The sequence below is a fragment of the Cydia strobilella genome, chromosome 10 (genome assembly GCF_947568885.1).
Source record: "Cydia strobilella chromosome 10, ilCydStro3.1, whole genome shotgun sequence".
Taxonomy (NCBI): domain Eukaryota; kingdom Metazoa; phylum Arthropoda; class Insecta; order Lepidoptera; family Tortricidae; genus Cydia; species Cydia strobilella.
This window is the reverse complement of record NC_086050.1, coordinates 12,055,056-12,070,331: the sequence shown is the minus strand read 5'-3', so window position 1 is coordinate 12,070,331 and position 15,276 is coordinate 12,055,056. Positions and strand designations below refer to the sequence as shown.

Genomic DNA, 15,276 nt, shown 5'->3' with positions numbered 1-15,276 from the left:
TGACTAAAACAGCGTGTGCCTATGTTGCACCAAACCTTAAATCCACTAGGTAGTGCCAGGGTTCAGCATCAGCTCTATCATGGGTACTGCTCTCCTAAGTGCTCATCAAGACGAGTCGGATGACTAAAACAGCGTGTGCCTATGTTGCACCAAACCTTTGTTCCGCTAGGTACTGCCAGGGTTCAGCATCAGCTCCATTATGGGTACTGCTCTCCTAAGTGCTCATCAAGACGAGTGGGGTGACTAAAACAGCGTGTGCCTATGTTGCACCAAACCTTAGATCCACTAGGTACTGCCAGGGTTCAGCATCAGCTCTATCATGGGTACTGCTCTCCTAAGTGCTCATCAAGACGAGTCGGATGACTAAAACAGCGTGTGCCTATGTTGCACCAAACCTTAGATCCATTAGGTACTGCCAGGGTTCAGCATCAGCTCTATCATGGGTATGGCTCTCCGAAGTGCTCATCAAGACGAGTCGGATGACTAAAACAGCGTGTGCCTATGTTGCACCAAACCTTAGATCCATTAGGTACTGCCAGGGTTCAGCATCAGCTCTATCATGGGTACGGCTCTCCGAAGTGCTCATCAAGACGATTTAAATGACCAAAACCGCGTATGTCTGTGTTGCACCAAACCAGAATTCTACTAGGTAGTAGGTAGGTACTGCTACTACTGCCAGGGTTCAGTCAGGGTCATTTTGCTGTCTCATTTTAAAATATCACGAATGTAATTTTATTAGACGTTAATGCAATTGAGAGTAATTCTAATTAATTTTTTGAAACTTTAATGGCCATTGAAGTTAATCCGAATTAACTTCAATGGCCATTAACGTCTCAAAAATTTAATCCGAATTAACTTTAATGCAATTGGTTAATGGCGGAACTAATGGTTAATAAAATTGATCAATGGTTAATTAAAATTAACAATTACGGCCAACACTGCCACAGACGCTCAGTCCTACCAAATTGGGCTATTTAGAATTGTTAGGTAGTCAACGTAATTGCAAATAAAAGTGAAGAACTCTATCAATAAATTTTATGTCGTGGTTTTAATAACCGTTTCCTTATTCTCCCCGTCACTGTCTGCCGCCGCGACGGTCGCAAGGTATGTCGTTTTGGAGAATAGCGTTAAATATAGGTTAGGATTATTTCTGTCGCGTCGGCGCACAATCTAAACACATTACACAGAACCGGCGTAAACTCCAAACGTTTATACAGTTAACCGATTACTTATACTAATTAGATTGTGTAAACTCGTTAAAATTTAAGACCCTCGGTTAATATGTGAAAGATCATAAATTTAACTCTTTTAAAGTGGATGGTGTGGTTAAGAATGATTAAAGTTATAGTTCTAGGAGTGTTAGCGCAATGTGTTTATATACAAAGCCAGTTTGTAATAGGTAAATATTTATATAAATCATGGTGTTTACTAACATTAGGACCGTATTTATTAGAAAATTACTAAAATATTTAAGATATTACAAGCCGTTGGTAGGTACATCTCAATTTGTTCAAATTTGAACCCTAGAACTTCGTGGTTATACTACTACTGGTATATGTATCAAGAAAATGACTGTCGTTTTATTGGTATAATTACCGGTCTACCAAAATATTTAATTCTCTTCTTCTAATGTATGATGTCTGCAAAATATGTCACTGTAATACCTAGGTCAAATAGGAAATTACTAACTTGAGTTTCTCGATATCCAAAAATACGTAAGTGGTTCGTTTGTCCCATTACTAATGCCGCTGAATTTGCAGTAAGTACCTTTTCTATTCCTTAGTTTTAGAGATAAGTACTGTGATGTCGGGGAAAACATAGTTTGTAAAAAGTGAATTGAAGTGTAAACTGACTACTGACTGCTAACTTTGACCGGATGACTGAGCATCCGAAGCTGATCAATATTCTTTTTGCTAGGTCTTATTATAAAATATATTTTAACTTGACATCTGGGTATTTTCCAGGCAGTAGCTCCGTGCATTTAATAATCATATCACTTGAATTATTTTTTTGAAGAATATAAACATTTTAGAGTTCCATTAAAAATTTTCAAATAAAAACTTTAAAAGGGTGAAAATAAGGACTTGAATATGGGATTGAAAGTTTTTGGCGACTTCTACGCGAAGTAAGTAACGGCCGGAAGATATTACCTAATATTTACTAAACTACATTTACTTTTCATTTCAGGGGGTTTATTTTATGAAGGGGATGAGTTAGACGTAACACTGACCAACAGCGCTGAACACTTTGGGTTTCAGGTGTTGATCAGAAAAGTGTCACGGAAGGGAGAATTGATAGAAGCTGGAGAACACGTGTGCAACCTCGCCAATGTGAGTATGAATAATCAAAATAATCGACAAACATGTCGTTTCAATACGTGATTTTATATTGTTATATAGTTGGAGTTTTCAATGATTCACGGTTACTTTCACTAGACTTATATTGACCGGGATATAGACCGTGATTACCTTATGTATTATTTGTGAGCTCCCGATATTTCGACGCAGTTACATGCATCATGTTTACGGGTGACTGAAGAAAGCGGGTGGGTGTCAAAGTTGTGTAGACAGCGCTCTGTCTACCCTCATTCTTGCGCGTCGGCTGCGTTCACTTTCAACGTTACCAACGGTCGCATTCACACTTGTTGGTCCGGTCGCGTTCACACAACTGCGCTGTCTACACAACTTTGACACCCACCCGCTATCTTCAGTCACCCGTGAACATGATGCATGTAACTGCGTCGAAGTATCGGGAGCTCACAAATAATACAAAAGGTAATCACGGTCTATATCCCGGTCAATATAAGTCTAGTGTTATATAGTTGTAGGTACGTGGGTTAAAACCTATAGGTATAGACAAAGAGGATATACCTACCTAATAAGATAGAGCGGTACTGTCATAGTAAATTTTGTAACCACAGTAAATTCACTGCCATCTATCGACACACTTTAAAATTAAAAATGAAGATTTATAAAAATACGATAAAATGTATTTAAATATGGATAAATGATTTTTTTTATTTGCATTAATTATGCATTAATTATTTTTGACCCATGTTCTTTCACTGATATGCGTTAAAATTGTTAAATAACAAACGAAACCGTCAGCGCCCTCTATACGAGAGTAGGCCAAAGGTAGTGGCGCCATCTGATCGAGAATCAAATTTTCGTGATTTTTCTTAGACTGTATCCATCTATTACGGAGTTATATCTATCTTTGGTATAGAGCAGAAAAAATCGTTTTCGTATAAAATGCAAAAATATGACTGAAAAAATCGGTAAGGATCCTAATCAAACACAGACAAAGCCATTGGCTTGAAAAGCCAAACCTCCCCAATTGATTACTAGTTGCATTTTGATCATGGTGCAATGGAATTTATTTTTCAAACCAATCTAATTATTACTTGTATTGCTCAAAAGCTGTACAATGGCATTTACATATTGTATCTCGTAAGTAGTATATAACCAAATAGAATACTTTTAACAATATAATAGTCCCATAATGTGATGTAACAAGCTGCAATTTTTGACACCTAAATAAATCACTTTTCATTTTCATTTTGCAAAGTTTTATCATATTTCAGGAAGGTGTCATTGGCATAATTGACGGCACTAGCGGGAAAGTAACTGCACACGTCCAAGCGATATGTGACTTGTTGGACATTCCGCACATCCTGATCGACCACAATGACTTGATTAAGGAAGACTGGTTCCATCTCAACCTGCATCCTAGCCCTCAGGCTTATAACATGGTATGAATATAAATAATCAATAAAATATTAGCTAAAATAAATCTACTAACAGACAGTAAATATATATCCGTCCCACAACACGTAACAATACTCGCCTAACCGCTCTCATGTAACATAACTGCAGCCATAGCGTACGTCTATCTTGTTTTTAGGGTTCCGTACCCTAAGGGTAAAAACGGGACCCTATTACTAAAACTCCTCTGTCCGTCTGTCTGTCACCAGGCTGTATCTCATCAAATTTTCACAAATGATGATGATGTATTTCAGTTGCCACTATAACAACAAATACTAAAAAGTACGGAACTCTCGGTGGGCGAGTCCGACTCGCACTTGTCCGGTTTTTTTTACATGCTTTATATCAGTAAGTACACTACTTTGCTGTTACCATCCAGATGTTTTAGGCATCACTGGTCTACCATACTATGAGAAATGTAGCCCATTTAGTTAAGGGCGTCTAAGATGGTTATACTTCACTTATTCTAAGGAAGTGAGCGCAGACGTGAAACCGATATGAGATTTGTTTGATTATTAACTATACGTAGACATGTTTTATCTCTAGGTCATATCAAAGCTAGTAGAATTGAAAAAATGGACAAACGTCACCATTATGTACGAGAAGGGCTACAGTTTGATGCGGGTGAACGACGTGCTGGAAATGGCCAGCAAGACCATGACTGTCTCCATTCGAGAACTAAGTGGGAAGGATTATAGGTGGGTATCTATTTTCTCAGCTAAGTCCTATTTATTAGTAGTTTCTAAAAGCAACTGCTTTAAAACCGAATGTTAATGTTTGTGCTTTGGAAACAATGTAAGATCGTAAACAAGTGGTAAAGAACGGCTCACATATAGGTACATACTTACATGTACATTAAAAGTATAAAATATCGGCACGGACCAATAATATGTATACACGACCTTATTGCCCATACATTAAGATGATGTGTACATATTTTTGGTACTTTGTCCGAGTTGATATTTAATACCTTGACTGTACAACCAAAATTAAATGAAATATCGGCCCACTTGCAAAACAATACCAACTATACCAACGTATTAACAAGCAGATACGTCTGCGAGCGATACTCCAAATTTTATATTAAAGGTAAAAATGGAAAATGTTATGCATCCGCTTTACGCCACCCCAAAGGCGTGTATACATAAGGGAAGGAATGGAAAGATTTGCGAAGTTCTGGTAGGCTTCAGTAGCTCAATTGGTTAAGAGCAGCGCACGGATTGCGGAGCTTGCGGGTTCAAGTCCTGCCGGAAGCGTAACTTTTAATATATAACCAACTATCCTTAATTTACACTACCTCTTACATTAATTACTAAAAGTAACTACTGTTTTTTCAGAGACGTCCTCATAAATTCGAAGAGGAACGGATATACTAATTTCATCGTTGATTGTCCATCGAAGAAACTAGAACAGTTCTTAAAGCACACCCAACAAGTGGGCTTGATGGCTGATGAGCACTCGTACATATTCTTGTCGCTTGATTTGTTTTATAAGGATTTAACTTCCTACAGATATGGGGGGGTCAACATGACTGGTAAGCTTTTTTTATTAGCCTACTTTAGTGCCCCTCTGCTTGACAAACGCCTCCCCTCTTTTTCCCCATCCGGTCCTGTCGCTAGCTGTTTCACACCATTCGTCGTAGTATGCGTCCAAGTCGTTCCGACGTCTCCTTTTCGGTCTGCCTTTACCTCGGCGGCCGCCATCCATGGACTAATAATATAACGCAATTATACGAGTATTATGTGTGGTTAGTAAATTTTTCCTGCTTGGGTGCCATCTTTAATCGCATTTTAGCATAATAATGCATTTAAAGCATTTTTGACCTTCTTCACAGCTCAGCACACAGAGCAGAGCACAGCTCTGAATAGTGGCAGAGTGTTTTTTGAAAGCAGTACCAGGTTCAATACCACCAGCAGCCAAAATTGTCCATTACTCAATTGGTTGTGGCGTTCCACAAGAACGATATGTTTTCGCTCCCCTCATTTCACTTTCTTTGAGGATGTCGTGGCCGTCGTTCGAGAACCGGGCGAATTTTGTCCCACCTACCGTTATCGTATTTCTGGGGCTATACTTGTCTGTCTTAAAATGAATTCGTATTTTTTCAGGTTTTACGATATCTAAAACCACAGACTGGACCAAGGAGCAGAGTTACAATGAAATTAAACAATACTTAATACATGATGCTGTGAAGTTATTTAATGAAACTGTTAAAATGGTAAAGGATATGACAGTAGATCCTGGCACTGTCAACTGTGAAGATTATAATTCCTGGGATTACGGGTCCTCTATTTTAAACTTTATGAAAACGGTGATTTTTATGTATTTTTATTTTGTCGTGCAATGTATTTATAAATGTAAAAGTAACCGTATGTAAATTTCTAACTTTAGACGGAAAATTATTATATACCTAGGTCATGTTTTGTTATACAAAATTAACCAGGTATTACAAGATTTACAAGAGATTAAATTGTATGAGGAGAACAAAATTTGTTAATCCTCCGGAAACTTTATTTATGACTTCCGAAAAAATGTAGCCGGTCTGTCAGGTTTATCTGTCATTTTTTTTTTTTGTTTTAGAATAAGATTGAAGAATCAACAGGACCACTTATATTTGATGAATTCGGTCAAAGATCAGACGTGCATATAAACATTCTGGAATTAACATCTGCAGGCAGTCAGCCGGTAAGATTTTTTTACCAGCTTTTATTTAGTTTCACTAGTTCCTTGTGTTACAGCTACGCTAGGGACAAATATTATAACCATATTTAGTATACATATTTTCGTGTGTTTTATTTGCTTTTGAGCATTGCAAACTTATTTAATAATAGACAATATAATAAGTTTGCCAAAGATGTTATCAATAGGTACCTAAAGTAAACTTCATTCATTTTGATTATTAAAACTTAAAATATTACGACACCTCATAGAAACTGCAAGGTCCTTATAATAACCACACCACACACAGTGTATGTATAGTTAGCTAGAACCACCATCATTGGATTGATTATTGTATAAAGCGATTATTAATTGAATGTTCCTGTCTACTAATTACATATTTTCATGAAGTGTATGATATAATATAAGTATTTTTTTAGATGGGAGATTGGGACTTTAAGGAAAACGATATTACAGTAAATCGACCGTTGCTCTTGATGCCTGACATCACCGGAGAATCCATAATGAGAAACCTAACATTTAAAATACTCGTTGCAATGGTAAAACTAAATCATTCCCTCGAGAGTAATAACATGCTTCGGAATTCAAAGTTAGCTGATACTTATAGTTGAACATAAACACACACAACTATCACGAGCAAGGATGACCCGGAGTAGCTTGATACAAACAGGATGCTAAGATTTGTGAGGATTGTCACGCTCTGGTATGAATGGGAGACGGGACGATCGACAAGTACCGACTGCACCGGTGTTGAGATTTTTCAATTTGCTAACCGTCCAACCCACAGTTCACCCACACTTAAGTGCTAGCAATTGTAAAAAATAATAAAAAAACATAAAGATCTTAAAATCTGAATACCTCCTACGCTCCTGGTCGGCATCGGTCGATCGGCTTTAATCAGTGATGGATATTAGTAATAAATATAATAATAATACTAGCTCATATATGAATAAAAAATATGTTATATTTAATAATACTGATCTTTTCATGAATATAACAGAAACAAATACTAATATAACATGTAGCGTTGCGTCTTAATACCCTAAGCTGCCAACGTCCGTTCATAGATAATACTAATACACTTACTTTAGCAGCACTCCCAAAAATACAACTTATGAATTTTAAAACGTTAGGCATCGTTATATCTTATATTTTTCCTAGTTATTACAGATTACAACTACCAAGTTGTGAGTGCTTAATAAATTGTATTTATTTGTTTTCTTATAATTCTAGGTATCACCATTTTGCTACCTAAAAGAGTCTGCCACGACGCTGACGGGTAACGACCGTTACGAAGGTTTTGCTATCGACTTATTTGAAAAACTAGCTGATGAACTAGGATTCCAATGCGAATTTGAAGTAACTGGTCTCAAATATGGAGGCTGGAATGAGACTCTAAATGACACGGACGGGATAGCTGGGGAAATCGATCACGGGGTCAGTCTAACATAATTATTCAAGTACATGTTCCTTGTCACTGTTTGTCATTAGGTAAGTTTCATGTAAACTGACACAGTTCCTAGCTTTCAATGACATGCATTCTTTTCAGAAAGCAGATTTCGGCATTTGCGATTTTACTATAACATCGAACAGGTTAAAAGCTATTGACTTCTTAACACCATTCATGTCACTTGGCATCGCAATTCTTTACCGTGAGCCCAGTAAACAGCCCCCGGCAATGTTTTCTTTCATGGAAGTGTTCGCACCAGAGGTGAGGAATTCTGGTTTAATTTCTAATTAAAATGGGTTATATTTTGTAATTTTTATGATTATCTGTATTACAGTTCGCTCATAAAGTCTGGGGAATTTTGAACGAGAGTTTAAGCGGGAGTATTTGCAACCTATCGTGCTCCTGCAACGGGGGCGTGAATTAAGTAGGGCTCCTCTACGATTCGTGGGACTTTATGCGTGAACTGTACAATTGACGGTATGGTGCCAGAGCCAGAGACGAAATATGACAGGTTTCCTATGAACTTACCGAGATTGGGTTTGGCAGTATTGGCTTACGATATTTTCAACGATAACTAATTAAAAACATTAACTTGAATTCGATTTGTCATGTTTTACAAGTAATACCTCGTGGTGAGGTTAAAAATTGTGCTGCACTCTGCAGTAGAGTTTGTTTGCCTGTCATGATTAGAATCCCTTGTAATGCTATTTAAATTTTTCGTGGATTCTTTCCCTCAATTTTGTCTCAATATAAGCCCGTGCGTTAGTTAAACAATAACTTTGTTTTCATAATAAATAACTATTGCTCAAATATTTCTAGGTTTGGTATTACATGGTACTAATACAACTACTTCTCGGGGTAATTATGATTCTGGTGGGGCGATTGTCGTACAAGGAGTGGCAGAATCCGCAGCCTTGTATCGAAGAGCCGGAGGAACTGAGCAATCAGTTCAGCTTTGCCAATTCCGTGTGGCTCATCATTGGCTCCGTCATGCAACAGGGTTCCGAAATTGCACCGATGTAAGAAACTTCACTTTTACTTTAAAACGGGACTTCGTCTAATGAATGATGATATTGATACCAGTAGCTACTAAAATTTAACAAACCCGTTTTAAATGACAACAGTAATACATGTCAAATAAGTTAAACGCTACTAAATAATTTATTTATCGTGTCAGTTGCAATACCTTTGCTGTTTTTGTTGAAATTTGTAGTTTTTTCTAGTCTCTAGTTTTATTAGACAGAGAGCCTAATATTAGTTTAATATTAATTGCCTTTGAAAACTTTATTGATCCAAAATTTGAATTCATAGAGCAAAATAATCTATATTCAAAGTGAGAGTTAATAGACATCTTTTAGATACTTCTTCTCTTCACTTCTCTTGCCATCATACGACATTGTGATCAATCAATATCTACTAAATATACTGAGGAAGGACGGACTGGAGGGTTTCGTCACTTTTTCTTAAATATATGACATCTATTACAGTTTTTAATTTATATATAGTAGTGTGACTACTTAAAAAACACAAATCAAAATATTTAATAAAAATAATTTGATTTGTTCCCAAACTTGTTAAAAATATTTATCATTAAACATCATCATTTAAAAGTCAATCAGTATTTTCCTTGTGTGGTGAAAAATTTTGTGTTTCACTCGGTGGCATAATTTGTTTAACCCTCGTGCCTTGAAACCCTCGCAACGCTCAAGATTCCGTTTTTCGAATTCAATTCAATTTTGGGATCTTTCGCTTGCTCGGGTATCAATATTAGCACGAGAGGTTAAATATCAACTTTGCCCCCTTGTAAAACAAATAACAATTATTTACAGCGCCTTTGCTCCGCGCATGATAACGAGTATATGGTGGTTCTTCACTATGATCATGGTGGCGTCGTATGTTGGGACCTTGGTGGCCTTCCTTGTAGTGGAGAAAAATGTTTTACCCTTCGAAAATGCGTATGATCTACATGAAACTAAGAACATCATGTATGGTGCCAAAGATACGGGGTCAACTATTCAATTTTTTAAGGTAATTCTTTACTTAATTTTTTTTTCAAATAAACGCACTTTATTTATCCCACTAGCACTAAACAATGTTACTTTGTACCTACTGCTTATTTCTTCATCACGCGAAAATGGCTAAGTCTATTGGATTGCAATGAAATTTAGCAGGTAGACAGTTTATGGCTTAGAAAAGGATATTTAAAATTGACATATGCATAGCCAACGACATTATCCACAAATTACAATAAAATTATGCAATGGTTGGCACAAAGAAGGGAGTTAATTATTAGAATTAGGTATACTTAGGTATTTAATCAGGGAGAAATTATATGCTAAGTTAATTACGTCATGCCGTATATAATAAATAGGTAATGAAGAGAAATGGAATATTTGCTTAGATAAGTATGTGCAAAAAACGTGGAAACTCGTAGAAAATTATTGTCAATGTCAGATGCGGATACAAAGCTTTAACTTAAACTAATAAATTAAATTAACTAAATCTTAATTTCAATCAAGGGGTTTTAAAGGAATATAAGATAGCATATCTAAAATTAGCCTCGGGCAGGTGGCATATATCTAAGTGGGTAAATTGTTGGTTATACCAAGGACAATAAAGGACTTGTATTGTCCTTGGTTATACGTACGTAGTAAGAAGCCTGCGCGGAGAGGCGCGCGCGCACCGGCGTTGGTGCGGCACGGGGCCACCGCAAACAGCCGGTACGCGCGCGTGTCTCGTTTTCGTGTTTAGGTATAAAGACGGACGAAGTCGCGGGTAGAGTCTAAAGCGTTGTAAAAAGAGGTTGTCCTGGAGGATAGGGGACGAACCCTTCGCCATACAAACATAGTCCCCATTTTCCTCTCTGGATATTGGAAAATATATTTAAACCGATTTTTAGACTTAGACAAAAGGGAGAGGTTCTTAATTCGGTTGTATGTTTTTTTTTATGTTTGCTCTGTATCTGGAAACCAAGCATTTTCATTTAGATACGTAGTGTCTATCTTCTTTCTTCTCTTTATCTCTTTTCTTTATTTGTTAAACAATAACAATATTATCACATGTTTTAGGACTCACAAGATAAAACATACAAAAAGATGTATGTAAAAATGGACAAGAATGGTTGGAATGCCCCCGGTAACGATGAAGGAGTACAGAAGTAGGTTATCTTTGTTTTGTTTTCAGGTACCTACCTATGATACCAAAATGCACGGTTTTATGGTTACGTACCCAAAGAGTAAAAACGGGACCCTTTTACTAAAGCTTCGCTGTCGGTCCGTCTGTCCGTCCGTCTGTCACCAGGCTGTATGTCTTGACATAAACCGTGATAGCTAAGTTGAAATTTTCACAGATGATGTATTTCTGTTGCCGCTATAACAACAAATACTAAAAACAGAATAAAATAAATATTTAAGTGTGGCTCCCATACAACAAACGCGATTTTTGCCGTTTTTTCGAACCCCTTCGTGCGCGAGTCCGACTCGCACTTGGCCGGTTTAACGTCAATAACCTATAACGCTTAATTCTTGAAACGTCTAGTATATTTATTTAGTTTACAGTCATATTGTCCTGGTAACGTCCGATCATCGAAGATATGTATGACGTAATTTTCCCTGTTTTTCGATCTGTGGCAGGGATTGTTGAATTTTATGATTCATAAATGTTATAATACCGTTAGAAATATATAAGAAAGGCGGCAAAATATCTCCTCTAAAATATAGGTATTCCACTTTTGATTAACGGCTTATTTTTCAGGGCGGAGACTATGAATTATGCATTTTTTATGGAATCGCCTTCAATTGAATATTACAAACAAAGACATTGCTCGTTGATGCAAATTGGTGATCTGTTAGATTCAAAGAGTTATGGCATTGGAATAAAAAAAGGTATTTATATACTTACTGAACAGTAAATATAACAAAATTTAAGTGAATAATTCAGTAACTAGTATTTTTAGTAGGGGAGACCGAGGTGAGTTAAAACAGAGGTAAGTTGAAACAACGTCAATTTTGAGGTATTAATTAATAATCGTCGTGAGGCAAGGTCGCTTATTGAGGGACCAGCGGACAATGCTAAACATCGTTATTCCCGGCTCGATAACAGTTGTAGATGTCTCAAAATTGACGTTGTTTCACTTACCTCTGTGGTAACTCACCTCGGTCTCCCCTACGTTAGTAATTCAGTTTATTAGATTTTTTTTGCAAAAAAAAAATCACACGCCGCAGCACAGCGGTTTGGCTGTGTATAGGTATTTTATTAATTCGATTTTCCAATTTCAGGTTCTCCCTATAAAAAAGTAATGGACGATGCATTACTAAGACTTCAGGAAATCGGAGAGTTACAGAAACTGAAAGATTTGTGGTGGAAAGAAAAAAGAGGAGGGGGAAAATGTGGGGTACGCATAAGCTTGCCTGTAAAGTGTTAACTATCTAAATATGCTAATTCCTGGTGAATATTGTGTACATAACGGCACCGACATCGTTTATATTATGTCGCCTACTGATGCCGTTGTTGGACAAAATTCATTCATAAAGTGTTCATGTTGCAGCTGGGTGTTCTTTGTATATAAAAAAATACCCCCCACACACATTCGTGTGAATGGCGAGGCGATACACTTCTCGGCTCAAATGTGTAACTGAGACATTACATATTGTTAAATTAATTTTTAACAAGCAGAAACGTCTGCGATCGATGCGATGCTATTAAGCTTAGAATAAATTTAAAAGCACATCGTAACTGGTGAATTTCCAATATGACTTGGAACTCCGGTGGCCGTTTAAGAAGTGTAACACTCTTACGGTAGATGTCGCTAGGGTCCCCTAGACCCATATAGTGGGAAGATTTGCTGAACATGGATGAGGTCTTGGTGGCTCAGTTGGCAGAGCGCTGGAGTATCGATCCAGAGGCCGTGAGTTCAAGTCTCACCCAAGGCAGTAATTTTTCCACTTTTAAATTTATTACATATTGTTCTACACGATATCGATTAACAATGTGTATTTTTGTCAATACAGCAAGAAGCCAAAGAAGAGGAAAAACAATTAGGGATGAAGCACATGACAGGGGTGTTCGTTGTTCTGGGAGTGGGTTGTATACTCGGCATTGTCATTTCGATACTCGACATGTTGTGGGGAGTCTTCCAGCGGTCTGTCAAATACAAAGTAAGACGTTGTTCAGTTTGTTTCAGTTTCAGTTCTTTATTTGCTTTCTTAAGATACCTACAATTATTGTGAGCTCCGCGCCACTGCTCAGATAAGAGAAGCCATACTTTTTTTCCATTCTACAGGGATGTTTTAAGTTTTCATAGTCAACAATAAACCAGTTATAATAGGTTTCAAAAAATAAACGGTTAACTTAGGTAATTTTTCTGCCAATCAGTCCAAATTTTATTTAGCTCTAAAATATTTAGTAGGTACCTACTTTAGTAGTTACGCCGAAAAAGTGTAGGTTAGTAGTTTCTATTCCACTTCTTTTATATTTACAGACTACATTCAAATACGAGCTGGTTGAAGAGCTGAAATTCGCCCTAAAGTTTAGCGGTGACGTGAAGCCGGTGAAACGCCCAGCGAAGACCGACGAGTCCCCCGAGACCGACGCCGTGGCCGAAGCCGAAGGCAAGGACGAGCTGCGGTCTCTACGCTCGCTGTCGGTACGGTCTTCGAGCACCCGGAGGTCAAGGAGTCACTCGCATAGCTCGCGCCATTCTCCTTCTGATCTTAGTGTCCAATTTGCCAAGAGAAGGCGGTATTCTCCGTAGTAGAAGTTAAAAAGATCTGATTATTCCTGGTGATCCAATACTTATTTTATATTATCGCTTCGCTGGCTTAGCGACCCGAAGTGGATCTTGGCCTCCGAAACTAGATTCCGCCATTCGTTCCTGTTCTGTGCGATCCGACGCCATTCAGCCGCTTGGATTTCACATAGGTCTTTCTGGACCTCATCGATCCACCGGTACCTAGGCCTTCCGACCGAACGTCTCCCAGTTGGTCGCCCCAGATAAGCTTTCTTGGGCGCACGATCCTCTCCCATCCTCTCCATGTCAACTACTTGACATATTACTTGACTTATTGTGTCAGCTACTCGAATTTATTTGCTTGGTAGTTACGAATGACTGACTGATCATCAAAATATCGCCAATAATGACGATTAGTAGGTAACTGGTGTTCCGCTGACGTCGGTGTATGTACATCGTTAAATTTGGAATACAGCAACATTTCAATGAAATGCTGCACATGACGTCAATGGTAACGGTTCTTAAAAAGTTTTGAGAGAAGATTTGACAAATGAGCCACAACATGTTACTCAACAGGTACTTACCAAACCTAACCTACCAACGATTTATTTGTGACTAATCTGTTGTTAATATTTATTAATAATTTAACAAGAATTTGTATAATATTATATTATTATATAGTACGAAATATATAAAAAAATATATTTCGATCTAATTCACCATTAAACATTATCGACCTACGTAATACAAGAAAGTGCCTCTTTTGCAAATAAAAATAAAAGTTTCATTTATTTATTAATATTGAATATAAATAAACCTTAAATAAATGATTATGAGTGTTATGACGTCATTAATTTCTCTGAGCCTTAGAACAGGCGATATTGTCCGCTTTGATACACGGGGCATTATGGCCTGGCCTGGTATTATTCCCATTGCCTATTAATATTAAGTGTAAGCGAGTCGAACTGAACACTCAAGTGAACAGATCACACGTTTCTAACATTGCTTGTTATATGAACTTGCTGAATACGCCTCCGTAAAGCGCATAAGTCAATGGACATTTGAGCATGAGCTTTTTCATTGCTCCATTATAAAATTCTATACAAAAAATGTACCTACTGGAACCCAGCAATGAAAACAATATCAAGGAAAGGTTGGAGTAGTTCCCGAGCTTACTCGTACGTACGTCGAATAAAGTCAGTATTGGCTAATATGATGGTGCTGCTTGTTAAAAAAGAAAAAAAAATGGTTTATTATGATGGTACCACTGGTACCGTGTAACTCACCCAGTACAACTACGGCCCGACAATGACATTACGCGTCGGTACGATGAGTACTTTGGAAATAGAGGTCCCCTCAGCTTGATCGGGGCTCGGGGGTCGCCCCGAACACAATGGCAAACCCCCTTACAATATAGTTGGAAACTAGCAAGGTCACGTTGGTCGAAAACCTCGTTCGCAATTTAGTAGTAGGCGTCTTATGCTGGTTAACCCTGCACTTGCCGATGCTCGATGAGAAATAGGAATAACAACTGCAAGAGGACACGGCGCGACCGCGATCTTTCATGCGCCGCCATTAGCTGAACAAATTGCAGAGAAACTTATAACTACATTTGATCTCACTGCGGGATTCACCGTGGAGTTGAGGTACCTGATAGA

The 15,276-nt window shown here is 37.7% G+C and overlaps 1 protein-coding gene across 1 annotated transcript; it reads left to right on the top strand.

The window, feature by feature from the left end:
• Window positions 1-1,060: 1,060 nt before the first annotated feature.
• LOC134744546 (glutamate receptor ionotropic, kainate 3-like) lies at window positions 1,061-13,930 on the top strand. Its single transcript, XM_063678371.1, has 17 exons — window positions 1,061-1,399; window positions 2,188-2,330; window positions 3,584-3,751; window positions 4,311-4,462; window positions 5,102-5,298; window positions 5,870-6,072; window positions 6,342-6,446; window positions 6,860-6,979; window positions 7,674-7,877; window positions 7,990-8,151; window positions 8,710-8,909; window positions 9,720-9,918; window positions 10,959-11,047; window positions 11,644-11,774; window positions 12,168-12,283; window positions 12,900-13,046; window positions 13,370-13,930. Exons 1-17 carry the CDS (start codon window positions 1,318-1,320, stop codon window positions 13,640-13,642), a joined length of 2,691 nt encoding a protein of 896 aa, XP_063534441.1. The 5' UTR covers window positions 1,061-1,317; the 3' UTR covers window positions 13,643-13,930.
• The last annotated feature ends 1,346 nt before the right edge of the window (window positions 13,931-15,276 follow it).